Genomic DNA, 14,483 nt, shown 5'->3' with positions numbered 1-14,483 from the left:
TAAGTCTCCCTGCTCACTGTGAAAATAGAGACACCTCTTTCTCCCTTATTAGGGAGAGAGAGAACCTATGGTATGTCGAACGTCGGGTGAAATGCGACGTTTATGGGGTGACTGCAAGTCTGTGTCTTTGCTATTGCTTTGCTCGCGCTGAGTGCTCGGTAGCGGTACTGATAGTTGCTTTTTTTTGCCGGTGGGGGGAGGGGGATTGTTGCTTGCTGCCGCTTACGCGCAGGAGGGAGGGGAGCTGGGGAGGGACTTTGGTGTTCCAATTTAACTGTCATTCATTCTTTGGGGCACTCCTCTGTTTTCATGGATGGTTGCGAAGAAAAAGCTTTTCAAGATGTATATTGTATACATTTCTCTGACATTAAATTGTACCTTTGATCCTTTGATATTAAATTTGTGTAATATGAAAAGTACTTACTTGAGTAGGCTTCCCAAACCACTTCCAGAGTTGTCTGGCTGGGAGGAAGGCAGCGATCTTGGGCCGGTTTTCCACCGATGGCAACCGCTGGCGCTTGGCGAGCTCCTTTGTTGTTGGCAGGTGGATGCCATCTCGCTTCTTAGCCTTGCTCTTGCTGTTGCTCTGTTGCTTCTTCTGCTTCTGGGCGGGCTGCTGGGGAGCGCACTGGGCCTCTGGTTCCGGCAATGGACTGGCCATTGCCTGCTGGCCTGAGGGGACACTGGGCGCCGGGGCGGACTGATAGCTGGACTCCTCGTCGGAGCTGCAGGAGGAGTCTTCGTCGGTGGTTGAGGAGGAGGAGGAAGAGCTGGAGGAGGAAGAGGAAGAGGAGGAGGAACTGGAAGATGAGGACTGAGATGATGAAGACACAGGTGATGACGCTCTGGAGCTTGTTGTGCTGCTGTTTCCCTGAGCCTCTCCTGTATTGTTCTGTTGATCGTCCTCACCATCAGATTCCAGGCTGCTGCTGCTACTACTGCTGCTACTGCTCGCACTGCTTTCACCATCTTCCTTCTCTTTGCTCTTCATTTTGGTTAGAACATCAGAACTGCTGCCGTACGTCCCACTAGAGTAAGCAGCCCCGATGCTTGCCTCTTTCTTTGCAGCCTTAGTCTTTGAGAGTTTCTGCTTGGCATCGCTGCTTGCCGTTGCTGCTGGATAAGGTAAGTTCAGCAAAGCTTTGCTGTCCACCTTACTTGTTAAGTGTTGGTCTTCCATCATCATTGCTTTGGTCTTCTTTGTCTTCGGTGACATCACCCCTTCGTGGTCAAGCTTAATGAGAATCTCAGCCTCCAACTGTTTCCTCAGTCCCTTCCCAACCGCCGCAAACTCCTGAGTTTCCTCCTCTGCCTTTTTTCCCTTCTTTGTCTTCACTTTCACTCCAGCTGTCTCGGAAGTGATGAAGGAGTCTGATGAAGCAGGCAGATCACTGTACGTTTCTGTGCCAAGAGCATTCCCGAAAACGGGTGAGGGTAAAGCCGAAGGTTGCTGTGTGCCTTGCTTTGGATTGGCCTTTCCTTTGGTCACTTTCTTCTTCTTCTCCCTCATGCTTTTGCGCGAAACTCCACTGGTACTCCTCTTCTGAAGACACTTCCTCGATGGTTTGCCAACCTGCTTGCTTTGGCTCTCTGCACCGCCCTGGCTTTCCATCAGACCAGTATTCTCAGCCTGCTCTGAAACTGAGTCTGCTCCTAACGGAATAGAAGAAGGGGGGGAAAAATATCTCTCGTTACTTAATGGTTTTTTATCATTATCCCCCCCTTCTCCCCCCACCGTGCCAGCCCTTTCAGATGGACCTAAAAAACTCCGCAGTTGAAACACAGTGGTCAATAAGTTCTTCTGGAGACAATAATGACCTCATCAGCATCATAAACACACATCAGAGGCTTTTAAGAGACGTTTGGATAAGCACATGGATATACGGAGGATGGAGGGATATGAACATGGTGTAGGTAGGAGGGATTAGTATTTGGGTGTTTTTGATTTGCTTTTGGGTGTTTCTGGTCTCGCACAACACTGTGGGCTGAATGGCCTGTTGCTGATCTGTACTCCTCTCTGTTCTATGTTCCAAAAAAATAATACATCCATCGTGTCACTACTCTGAGTGAATTGACTGCCATGTTTTCTATGTTATTGCAGTGCCCAAAGATTGAGATAATTTCCAAACAGAATTGAGAATTTGGTTCAACATGTAGCTTCTTGGACACTTCAATAAATACTAAATAAGCTAAGTGAGGCACATATGGATAGAAGCTATTTAATCCCTGTTGCTCCTGTTAGCTGGACCTTGGGTATATCAGCACTATTCCTCATGCCTTTGTCCCGTCACCGAGTTTTATCAATCTCAGATTTTTCTCCTGCTGTGACGACCATCCAGGTTCACAACACTCCATGACAGGAAATGCTTCCTTATAACACTTCCTTTCCACAGGGATGTGCATAAGATCTCGGCCAAACTGTGCATCGAGGGAAGCCTAATTAATAGCCCTCTTACCGGTTTTGCCTTTGGTGGAGGTTTTCCGTCCACGCCCTTTGTTTTTGGATGCAGCAGTGTTGCAACTCTGAGTGCTGGCCTCCTTGCTCTCCGTGGAATCTTTGCTGGACTTTCTGCTCTGCCGTTTGGTGTTGGGCACCAGCAGGGCAGGTGATGGCTCAGCACCTGTTAAGAGGAAGCCAGTCTCTGAATCAGACACTGACAAACATCGCACTTTTAACATTTGTGCTACTCATGACAGTAAAAGACGCAACGAAAGAAGGAAAATAAAAAAAATTCTGGGGTGAGGGAGGACGTTTTATGCCTCTATCCTCTACACCTGAAGGAGGTCACTAGTTCACCTCTCAAGGGAATTAGTTACCTGAATTCACTGGAGAAAGATGCAAACTTTCTAGTCCATTATGAAGACCATGCCATATTACAGAATGGTCGCAGTCTTGGGTGCTGGTGATGAAATCTTACATGAGGCTTCTTTTAGTAGCCCCAAAATACAAATGGGAATGCTAGACAGATTGGAACTAGCTCAGCTAGAACTAAATAAATATACTGAAAACCTTTATTTTGGGGTGAATCTTGCTGGCTAAAGTCAGCAAAAAAGACAGTTTGAATTTTAGTCAGTCTCAGTCTGATCTCTACACTATATCTTTGGACAAAACCAGAAGCCTGGATTGAAAGTATCCTCTAACATTGTGCTGGGGAACTGCCTCTCTGGTCAAAGCTGGTGGTGAATCAGACGCCCAAATGAATTCAATGTAAATTGAAGGCAAGCAGATCAAGGAGTAAAGGGAAAGTGGAGATTAAAAAAAAAATCAAGAGAAAATCTGCAGATGCTGCAAATCAAAGCAACACACACGAAATGCTGGAGGAACTCAGCAGGCCAGGCAGCATCTAGGAAAAGAGTACAGTCGACATTTTGGACCGAAACCCTTCGGCAGGACTGGAGAAAAAAGCTGAGGAGTAGATTCAAAAGGTGGGTGGGGGGGGGGTACAGAGAAACACTGGGTGATAGGTGAAACCTGGAGGGGGAGGGATGAAGTGAGGCTCCAGGTGAGGAGCAAGTAGAACAAGTGCTACATCTGCCCCTACACCTCCTCCCTCACTACCACCCAGGGCCCTAAACAGTCCTTCCAGGTGAGGCGTCACTTCACCTGTGAGTCTGTTGGGGTCATATTCCGTATTCGGAGCTCCCGGTGTGGCCTCCTGTATGTCGGTGAGACCCGACGTACATTGGGAGACTACTCCGCCGAGCATCTACTATCTGTCCACCAGAAAAAGTGGATCTCCCGGTGGCCACACATCTTAATTCCACTTCCCATTCCCATATGTCCATCCACGGCCTCCTCCACTGTCGTTATGAGGCCACACTTAGGTTGGAGGAACAACACCTAGTATTACGTTTGAGGAGCCTCCAATCTGATGGCATTAAAATTGATTCCTTGAACTTCCAGTAATGCCCCCCATCCTCCCCACCTCTTCTTCACTGTTTGCCATCCCCTTTTCCCTCTCTCACCTTATCTCCTTGCCCACCCATCACCTCCCTCTGGTGCTCCTCCCCCTATTCTTTCTTCCATGGCCTTCTGTCTCTTTCACCAATCAACTTCCCAGCTCTTTACTTCATCCCTCCCCCTCCAGGTCTCACCTATCACCTGGTGGTTCTCTCTCCCCTCCCCCACCTTTAAAATCTATTCCTCAGCCTTTTTTCCTCCAGTCCTGTCAAAGGGTTGTGGCCCGAAACATCGACTGTATTCATTTCCTCCAGCATTTTGTGTGTGTTGCATTAAAAAAAGTTATTTCATTAATAAACAGTTTTCAGCATTTTTAATATTTATCTCAATTTTAATAATTTTTTTAAATGGCTTTGAAAGCCAGAGACATTTACACAACTGTTCAAATCATTTCTTGACATTGACGAAAGACAAACTCCACTCCCTTCTTTGCTTTCAGATGTAGCCTTTCAGAGCATTTTAGGAGCAGGGCCTCCGAATGTTTCACCTGAGTTCCTGAGACCTCACTATCAACTCAAAGGTGCACAACTAGTGTGAGTTCAGCCTTCTGCCTCTGACCTTTGTGTGACTCTGTGACGACTGCAGCCAGCAACACTGGGTGGCAAACATGGCCACTGTGCCTGCTTTTAAGGTAACTCTGCTCTTTTTCTGTTATAATTCTGATGCTGCCTTTTCACATCCAGCCAACATACTTTGGCCTCCTATCGCTATCCGTCCATATGGGTCCTCAAATGTGAATGGGCGCAGCCTGAACAGAGGCCATCGGATTTACGTACATTGAATCTTATAATCTGGAGGTAGGAGGCGGATGTGAGAAATGGGGATCCGCCCGGTGTCCCCATCATCAAACTCCACTGTAATCAAATCCTCATCTTCATCCGGGTCTGGACTGCCTAAGGAAAGCAGAAAAGCAGAAGGGTTAGGAGAAAATTAAGGGAAGGAATGGAGACTGGGGTTGTGGCTAGAAGGGGGCATGTAGTCGATTGGATACAGCAGTGTTTGCTAAGGAACATGTATTAGTAGAAAACACTCGAGGAAGTGCTTTAACTTACTTGAAGATGGCATAATACACAGGTAAAATCTAAGACTGAGATCACTTGTAGGAAAAAGTCCAAAAGTGATACACTGAAGCGATGGAGGCACTTCCATGCTGACGTGAACTGAACTAAAGGAGGGCTGTGTAATCAGTGGGGTATTTATTGAGTAAACTGTTAATCTAATGTCACACCTAACTTCTCAGCAGGTTGCAAAAGTTCTCACATCACTATAGTAAGGGATATCAGTAATGTGTAATTAACCGTTATTCCACAAACAACATGAAAACATGCAGTGATTTGGTCATTATTATTTGCCATTTGAAGGATTTTTCTGTGCAGATATATTTCTACACCATAGTAGTGACCAGAAACATAAAATTCCAGGTGCAAAATAAAGTCTGTGTATGCTACTACAGTACATTGGGAGTTAAATGGGAGCAGTGCAGATAAATTTGCAGCTCATTGGCTTTTTTTCTTTATTAAAATAAAATTCATGATATGAAAGGAAAACTACAGTGCCTCTTTGAAAAAAAACTATCTAAATCATTCCATCCCTCTGCTGGTTCTCTATACACCCTTGATGGGACATTCCCCCACTTCAGGCCCATATCTTAGAACACCTCAAAGTTAATTTTATTGAAGTCAGGAGCAAAAAAATGTAAACAGCAATTACAGAAAAGAAAACATACTGAATGGAAACTAGGAAAAGATGAAAAGAAAATATTCTGAATCCTGTGTTGCACATGGGTGGTGGAAATTTGAATAGGCCATCTGCACCTAGGCTGAACTTTTGGTGATTATTGCTTTATCATCCAATTCTGGACTTTAATGAATTCCTAAAACCACTTCAAAATATAAACCACATGGAACAAATGCCTAATGGAATTTCTGTTAACTCTTAAATATTCTCTCAGTTAAATCTAGGAAGCAGCCAATCAATGATCTGAACAAAGTGCAGATGCAACATTTCGTAAAATTCTTTTTTGTCATTTTTAATGCAAGGAATTGTTCTAATTTTCTACCATTGCTCAGAGATCAAAATATACAATTTTTGATTTTCATTTTGGGTTGGTTCCAATCTTCCCAATGTGAGATTTCACTGTAATGAAACTGAAAACCGATATTGCATTTAATGTGAAAGCTTTTCCCTTAGGCTACTTTGTGGAATCACTCTAAAACATGGATTGCTACTAAGCTACCAATGCTACATACCCTGTTCCTGCTCAGTGTTGAGGTAATTGTTTCTCGGAGGTGTGGAATGGACATAATGGCCGTTTATATGTTGGGAGCAGTGTTTGTTCTTAGTCCTGAGTGTTCAAGATATCTTCAGTTGATCTTACACATAGAATGAGGTGGAGAGGTTATAATGCTCATCTGGCCAAATAGCACATTAATATTCAAAGCCCTCACAAATACTGAAGAATACCAACTCTGAAGAACATGTTTTAAGCTCTGGAATGCTTTCAGCACCTTCGAAACTTAAAACCTACTATTTTGGTCACTGATCACAGTATGGGGTCAAATGTTGCTCCCATGAAGGGCTGTAAGTACATTCTAGTTGTTTTGGATCCAATATTGTTGGGATGTTGGTGCTGAGGAAAGCTGTCTCCTACACAAGAAATGAAGAGTGGGCTGAGCAACAGCCACATTACATGCTGCAGTACTTGAACCTCCTGCTTGTTAAGAAAAATCCTAAATAATGCAACTGGAAAATGGAAACTGACAACAGGACACCAGTTTCCGGGTGATATATCCATTTCCAGTCAGCGTTTATGCTGCATCTTCCCATTCTAACCCTGGAGATTCAGTATTGCTGACTGATCTCTGGAACTGACGGTTTCTTGAATTTGAATAAGAGAAGCAAAGGATTTCATCCTTTTCCTCTTGCTTATTAAAACAGCGGTGGGGATAATTCTCCTTAAAGTCATATCCTGATTTGAGTTCTGTTCTTTATGGAAATGATTACAGTTAAAGCTGATGCTTAAATACTCTACTGTCTAGGATGTTTCTCACCTCTCTCTTGCTATGATTATGAGAATTACAAGGCAGAGATGGAGTACAAAATCCTGTACAGATTTCTGTGCTTTTTATAGACTTGTAAGCTACTCAATACCGAGAGAGAATTTCTTTATGTAGGAAATGTGCCAAATAGGCTTTTGGCGAAGGTACAGAAAGTGAACATAGTCTGGCTGATTCCATTCCATGTAACCAACTACAAGCATTGGTTTTGCCACCATAAAGGGAGCTGAGTTCAGCAGATTTATGAGAATAATTAGAGAATAGCAGCTATCACAATGTCAGTGAGCTACGTGATAAATTTCTGCATCACATTCAAGAGGAGAGCAATAAATCTGCCTTGAAAGCAAATGGCTCAACACGTTTGAAAAACTTACAAGCATCGAAGACCTCCCTGTCAGTTTTAGGGATCACTTGACCATTTTCATTACTGCATTCAGTGCTAGGTTCCTTAATGCTGATTTATTACAATCAATGGGTAGGAGCAAAGGTTATAGAGCAAATGGGAAAAAAGAGAAAGGGAAACCCCCTCAAAAGAAGACCTATTCTAATGTGGGATTCATTATAATACAAATAAATGATTCGACAGGTTAAGTAAGTGCTGAACACAGTGAGATTAAAATTAATGCTAATTTTTGTAGTTTACAAGAACCTCAATGAATCAAGTCAATATAATTCGATATCTCCTCCAAGTGGCCATTTCTGAGGGACAGAGTTTATTTTTGGTTGAAGCATATTATCTATCTAGTTTGCTGATGAGATGTTAAAGCAAGACCCCTCTTGTCCTTTCTGCCTGCAAAATGATTGCATGAAACTGTTTAAAACAGAAAACCAAGGGTTTTTTTTTCCTGGACACCATTTATCCCTCAACACTACTAAAGAACTTCCATTTATTTTTCTAATTATTTTGTAGATGTTTCTGGATACACATTGGCTGGAACATGTCGCTCATTACTAGTCACTGCCCTTCAGTAGTACTTCATTTGACTGAGTAGCATTTTGGAACATCCTGGCGTAATACAGATTGATTTATATATTGAGATGAAGCACAGAATAGGCCAATCCGGCCCCTCAAGCCTCTCAGCCCTGCAGTCCCCCAGTTTAATCACAGGACAATGTACAATTGCAGTCCCCCAATTTAATCACAGGACAATTTACAATGACCAATTAACTTACCAACTGGTAGATCTTTGGACTGTGGGAGGAAACCGGAGCACCCGGAGGAAACCCACGTAGCCACAGGGAGAAGCTCCTTCAGGCAGCAGTGGGAATTGAACTTGGGTTGTCTCTACTGTAGAGTGTTGTACTAACCACTATGCTACTGTGCAGCCCTTTGTCTGATTCCTATGTAACTTTAGTCATACCTCCATTTTCCAGCAGGGTAAATTGATCGTGACCCAGAGAAAAACCTATAATCCTGTTTTCCTATATGGCTTAGTGATGCAGAGATTCAGTGACAGGTCTGTGCAGGCCAAGTGACAAAGCGAGCCCTGGAGAGCGATTGAATCAAAAATCGCTGTAAGGATAACAGGATTGCAATAGTGGGAGATTTTAATTTCTCTGGTATTGACTTGGCCACACAGTGTTAAGAGCCTGGACGTGGTGCAATCTGTGAAACGTGCCCAGGCAAGTTTCCTGAGTCAGTATAGAGAGGGCCCTACTTGGGAGATGCAGTACTGAAACTTCTCTTGGGGAATGAAGTAGAGCAAGTATCTGAAGAAGCAGTCGAGAAACATTTTGCCTTCAGTGACCTTAATTCTATCAGTTTTAAGATAGTGATGGAAAAGGATAGGGCAGGTCCAGAGGCTGGGGTCCTACTAGAATTGGGCTAACCTTGATGGAATTAAGCGGAGGTTGAAATGAACAAATAGCAATTGGCAGACTTTTAAGAGTGATATATGAAGCATCTGGATGCAGCATATAGGGTGGGAAGTTTAGGGGACCCTGGCTGATGAGATATATTGAGGTGCTGGTCAAGAAAAAGATGGAAATATATATGGGTTTAAGAGGTCAGGGATGATTGTAAGAGTGTAACTACAAGCATATGAAGATTAGGAATACAGTTAAGAGGGAAATCAGGAGGAAAAAAACTGTTTCCCCCCTAAGTGTATTCTTATAGCCATTGGCAAAGTTCCTGAAGCCTGGAACTGATGATCCATTGTTTAAGAACGTTAGCAAGGACAAGCCAGGGAACTACAGCCCAGTCAACCAGACACCAGTAGTGCGGAAGTTATTGGAGGGAATTCTGAGGGTCAGGATCCAGCAGCATTTGATAGAGAGAGTCTGATTAGGAGGAGTCAACATGGAAGTTGTGTTTGACAAATCTGGAACAGAGAGTACAAGTGCGCGCTTCGTTGGAAATGGCGTTACCAGTAGATATTGTGGTGAAAAGGGGATTTAACACACTAAAGACACAGAAGATTCTGCAGGTACTGGAAATCTTGAGCATCATACTCAAGATGCTGAAGGAACTCAGCAGATCAGGCGGCATCTATGAAGAGGAATAAATTGTCAATATTTTGGGTGTGTTGACTGGTTATTCTTCTCCATAGATGCTAACTGACCTGCTGTGTTCTGCCAGTGTGTTTAGCACACTGGCCTTCATCAGTCAGGGCATTGAATATAGGAGCTCGTTGGTAAGTTCCCACTTGGAATACTGTGTACAATTTTAGTTGCCCTGTTACTGAAAGAAATGTCTAATCTAGAGCAATGGTCCCCAACCACCGGGCCGCGGACCGGTACCAGGCCGCAAAGCATGGGCTACCGGGCCGTGAGGAAACGATTATGTGTCAGCTGCACCTTTCCTCATTCCCTGTCACGCACTGTTGAACTTGAACATAGGGTTGCCAACTGTCCCGTATTTGCCAGGACATCCCGTATATTGGGCTAAATTGGTTTGTCCCATACGGGACCGTCCTTGTCCCGTATTTCCCCCACTAAGGTAGAGCATTCCTATGAAACCTTCTGTGCCGAAATGGCGTAAAGTGAAGAAGCAATTACAATTAATTTATATGGGAAAAATTTTTGAGCATTCCCAGACCCAAAAAAATAACCTACCAAATCATAGCAAATAACACATAAAACCGAAAATAAATAACACTAACATATAGTAAAAGCAGGAATGATATGATAAATACATTGCCTATATAAAGTAGAAATAATGTATGTATAGTTGGGAAGATGAAGGCAAAACCGAATTGTGGGGAAAAAAATCGGCACATACGCTCATGCGCAGATCACATGCGCATGTGATGACCGGTGCCCGCGCGAGGCTTCATGGTCATGGTAGTCTTTCCTGGGGTAAAGTGTCCCAGGATTTGACTGCTACTTTTGTCCCCTATTTAGGAGTGGGAAAGTTGGCAACCCAACTGTAAAAGACATATTGAGGTGAGTTTAACCCTACTTCAACAACCCCCACCCCACCCCCAGTCGGCCGGTCCGCAAGAATATTGTCAATATTAAACCGGTCTGTGGTGTAAAAAAGGTTGGGGACCCCTGATCCAGAGGGAGTGCAAAAAAATTTATGAGGACTTTGCCAAGACTAGAGGGCTCAAGTTGCAGGGAAGGATTGGCCCGGCCTTTATTCCTTGGGTGATCTTATAGAAGTGTTTAAAATTGTGAGAGGCATAGGTAAGGTGGAGCAACAGTGTTTGCAAAAATTAGGGGGCATAGATTTTTAGGGTGAGAGGGGAGAAATTTTGAAGGGAGCTGAAGGGAAACTTTTCCACACAGAGAGTGATGAGTATATGGAATTGGCTGCCAAAGGAAGTGGTTGGGGCAGGTACAACAAGATCATTTAGGAAACACTTGGACAGGTAGATGGAGGGGACGGGGTCAATGCTGGGAATTGGGACTATCCGGGTGGACAACGTGGTGGCATGGACATTGGCCTGTATCCATAGAAGAGCTCTATGACTTCCTCTGCCGATTGATCTCATACACATATGACAGAAATAGGCCACCAATGATTTTCTAACTGGCCAAAATTTCACATTCTCCAAGCCACTAGATGTTTGAGACCAGAGTTCCCTCCCACTTTTTTTTTCACTTTTCTCTCTAACTACAATTGTTATACTATGTCAAAAAAATTTATTACAGGCAAACTGGGAGGGATACTGTGACTTCTATACTTCAAGGCAAACCCACTAGAGTCCGTATAGCTGAATCACCATTAAGTTTGCAATCCTCACACCTCCTGCATGCCAGGCAGGGTTTGACGTGACTCTGTGGGATATCTTTTCTTTAATGACAGCCTGACAAGGTAGGCCAATCTACATTTCCTCTGGCTCACAAACTGATAGTGACGGGTACCTCTGACAACAGTTCCTGGGTAGAGACAGCGATATTGTTGACTCCAATATGCAGCGATACGAGTACCTTCAGGCAGTAACCTCACAGAGGAGGGTTTAACATCAATGATCTGCATTAAAGAGATATTGAAAAGAGAACAAGATGCAAAATTAAAGTTGGAATTTCAGATTATTTCAGTTCTGACAAACAAAATGCTCTCTTTGGGAGCCAATGCCCTTGGGTTTAACTTACTCAGAATGTAAAAAAATTGCACTTTTGAAGATCCTGAACAAAATATATAAAACACCTAGTTGTATTCAACAGCTTTAATGTCGGAACTCAAACTATATCCCCTTCCCCATGTGCTTCACAGAAGTGTTACCAAGTGAAAAGAAATTGACAGCATCAATAGGAGATATGGCAGATCCCCCTAAAACTGAGAAAAGTTAAGTTTAATACCATTTAAAAAGATATAAAGTGAGGTGGAGAGGTGGAGACATACATGGAGGTAAATTCTAGAACTTGGGACCTAGGAAGATGAAAGCATGGTTATAAATGATAAAGAGATTAGATGTAGGGGCAAACTAGAGCACGGTTGTAGATACCTTAAAGAAACATGGGATTCCTGCGGTGGTCTGATCATTGTTTGATTTGCCTCACTCTGAGTACTTCGACTTTGTACAAAATTCAAGGCTGAAGGAAAGCTCATGCAAAATCATTTCCAAATTGAACAGAGTGCAGAACGTGACTAAAACAGCAGAGGGATTTTATTGGCATAACAAGCCACTCACCGCTTCCTGTAAAAGTTGTTCCAATGAATAGATGTGAGGACGATTTCCCCTCTCCCCCTCTACAACCACACGGTATCTAGAATAGGAATTAAAGAATCCAGATGTGAACCCAAAGCTCTCTAGCATTTTTAGAAGGTCCAAACTTCTAATCATATTTCATGGTGTACACAACATAGCAAAAAGTTATGTGTGAAAAAAGAACCGTTGATTACTTAACAAATGTAGATGAGGATTTGAAATAAAAGGGACCAGACTTAACTCAGTATTTGCGACTTCAAGAAAACAGGACATAAGAAATAGGAGGAGGAGTCAATCATAAGACCACTTTGACTCTGCTCAGCTGTTCAATAAGATCTGATCTGTTCTGGCCTCAATCCATTTCCCTGCCCGTTGTCGATACCTGATTTCCCTTACAGTCGAAAAATCTACCTCACCCCTGAATATATTCAATTGCTTCACCTCCTGGGCTCCCTGATATGCAGTACTTCTGAGAGAAAAAATTCTCATCATTCCCAATTTGGAAAGGTGGCCCCTATTCTGAAACTATGTCACCCAGCTCTGGGTTTCCCCTAAAGAGGAAACATGATGGTGAAGATAGAGATTAGTTTCAATTGGCCGCATGTACATCAAAACATGCAGTGAAATGTGGTGTTTTGCACCAATGACCAACACAGCTTTAAGATGTGCTGGGAGTAAACCCGTAGGTATCACCATGCTTCATCACCAAAATGGCATGCCCACAACCTATCAACTCTAACCTTTTCATCTTTGGACTGTGGGAGAAACCGGAGCTACTGGGAGAAACCCAGGCGGTCACAGGGAGAAAGTACAAACTCCTTACAGACAGCAGCGGGAATTGAACCCCGATCTTATAGCAGGCACTGTGAAGTGTTGCGCTACTTGTTTGTCCATGATTTCAATGGAAGACCAGCTGTTGCTGCCACAGCAAAATCAGTACAATTTGCTGGTTGTCTTTGTTCAGTGGAGTTATGCACTTTTTATACAGATAAAAGGAAAGACTTTCAGATGATTGCTGCACTGCTGTCCAGCAGAAGACCTCAGCTTTAACGTAGTCCACTTAAGAGCAGAAAAACCCGCAAGCACTAAAAAAAGTCGCATTTATTGAAAGTCAAACGCAAACAACGCACATCATAGTCAATGTCACATTTATGGTGTTGTTTAGAGTTGCACTTTATGAGACAGAGCAACTGGCTTGTGAATAGCAAACTGCCATAAATAAAAATCTGATCTTGATCAAATCCATTTGTTTCAGTGATATTGATGGAGGGATGAATATTAGCGAAGTTATCTGGCACAAATGCCTGGATTGTTACTGAAATGGTGCCATGGGATCTTTAACAAATGAGGGAGCAAACAAGATCTTGGACTTGTGTTTTATCTGAAAGATGGTACCTCTAAAATCTCTGTAGCTGCTTCACACCCTTGATACTGCACTGTGATAGTGGTCCAACCTGCCGTCATGTCCTTGGACTGGGACGTACACCACAGCCTTGCAACTGAGGTGAAAGAGCTAAGCTTCTACTAAACCACAGCTGACACCTCATTCTTGGCACCCTAGGTGTTCTGTCGGCTCAGATTTGTTACTCCCATGCCTGTAGGCACAAAATGTGGCCTACCTATAAAATACTTCCTTTTTAAATTATCACATGAGGTTAAAAGTTAATCATTTGGATTGAAGAGATGACCTATATTTTTTGGCTACTACAGACCATCTGTTGTTTATGTTGAGTCAGTTACAGTGCACAACAGACACATGATTACAGCTACCTCTGAATAAGGTTTCTGAAATCGAGGAGACACTTCACATAGCAAAGAGGCGCTCCCAAATTCACTCTGAACTTGATAGTTCTTTGCTTGGCTCAGAAATGGGTGTATGGTAAATGAAAACTGGGGTGTTTTGCTCAGCAAAATGAAAACTCTGCAGAAAAGGACTTTTGTTTGTTTCATACGCTAACAATAGATGTGGCTCGATGATCCTTTAGTGGTCCCTCACTCTCTGCTTGTGGATTACAGAACACTTCCAGCTCAGAGTACAGATCGCTCAGCTCAGAGTCCGAGCCACAGGCACAGGCCCGAGCAGCACCTGTTTCACTGCCCACAAGTTGCCCTTTTTTCAGATGAGACGTTCAGCAGAACGATGAGACCAGAAGGACACTAAAGATACATTAATTTATTCAATCAAGGACAGGATATTCTCCCCAATGTCCTGCCCATTGCTTATCCCTCAAAAGTAAAGCAAACAATAAGCAGCAGATGAAGCCATTATCCCAAGGCCATTTGGCAACCAGCAGTGCCTCAGTATTTCCTATGACCGCGGCTGCCTTGGCCAAGAATGCAAAAAATTGATAAAGAAATATCTCCTTTTAT

At 43.3% G+C, this 14,483-nt stretch overlaps 1 protein-coding gene across 8 annotated transcripts in view; it reads right to left on the bottom strand.

Moving 5' to 3' along the window:
* Window positions 1–14,483, bottom strand: part of tnrc18 (trinucleotide repeat containing 18) — a 165,398-nt gene that overhangs the window by 11,329 nt on the left and 139,586 nt on the right. For 7 of the 8 annotated variants that reach the window (XM_072268661.1, XM_072268664.1, XM_072268658.1 and 4 more), the window contains 5 exons: window positions 12,096–12,171; window positions 11,326–11,434; window positions 4,738–4,854; window positions 2,457–2,654; window positions 425–1,653 (listed from right to left, as the gene is read on the bottom strand). In XM_072268661.1, coding sequence (XP_072124762.1) covers window positions 425–1,653; window positions 2,457–2,654; window positions 4,738–4,854; window positions 11,326–11,434; window positions 12,096–12,171 — 1,729 coding nt within the window. The remainder of the gene's footprint in view (window positions 1–424; window positions 1,654–2,456; window positions 2,655–4,737; window positions 4,855–11,325; window positions 11,435–12,095; window positions 12,172–14,483) is intronic. The other variant, XM_072268663.1, reaches the window with a different exon arrangement.

The sequence above is a fragment of the Mobula birostris genome, chromosome 9, assembly GCF_030028105.1.
Source record: "Mobula birostris isolate sMobBir1 chromosome 9, sMobBir1.hap1, whole genome shotgun sequence".
Taxonomy (NCBI): Eukaryota; Metazoa; Chordata; class Chondrichthyes; order Myliobatiformes; family Myliobatidae; genus Mobula; species Mobula birostris.
This window is presented reverse-complemented; position numbering and strand designations above follow the sequence as displayed.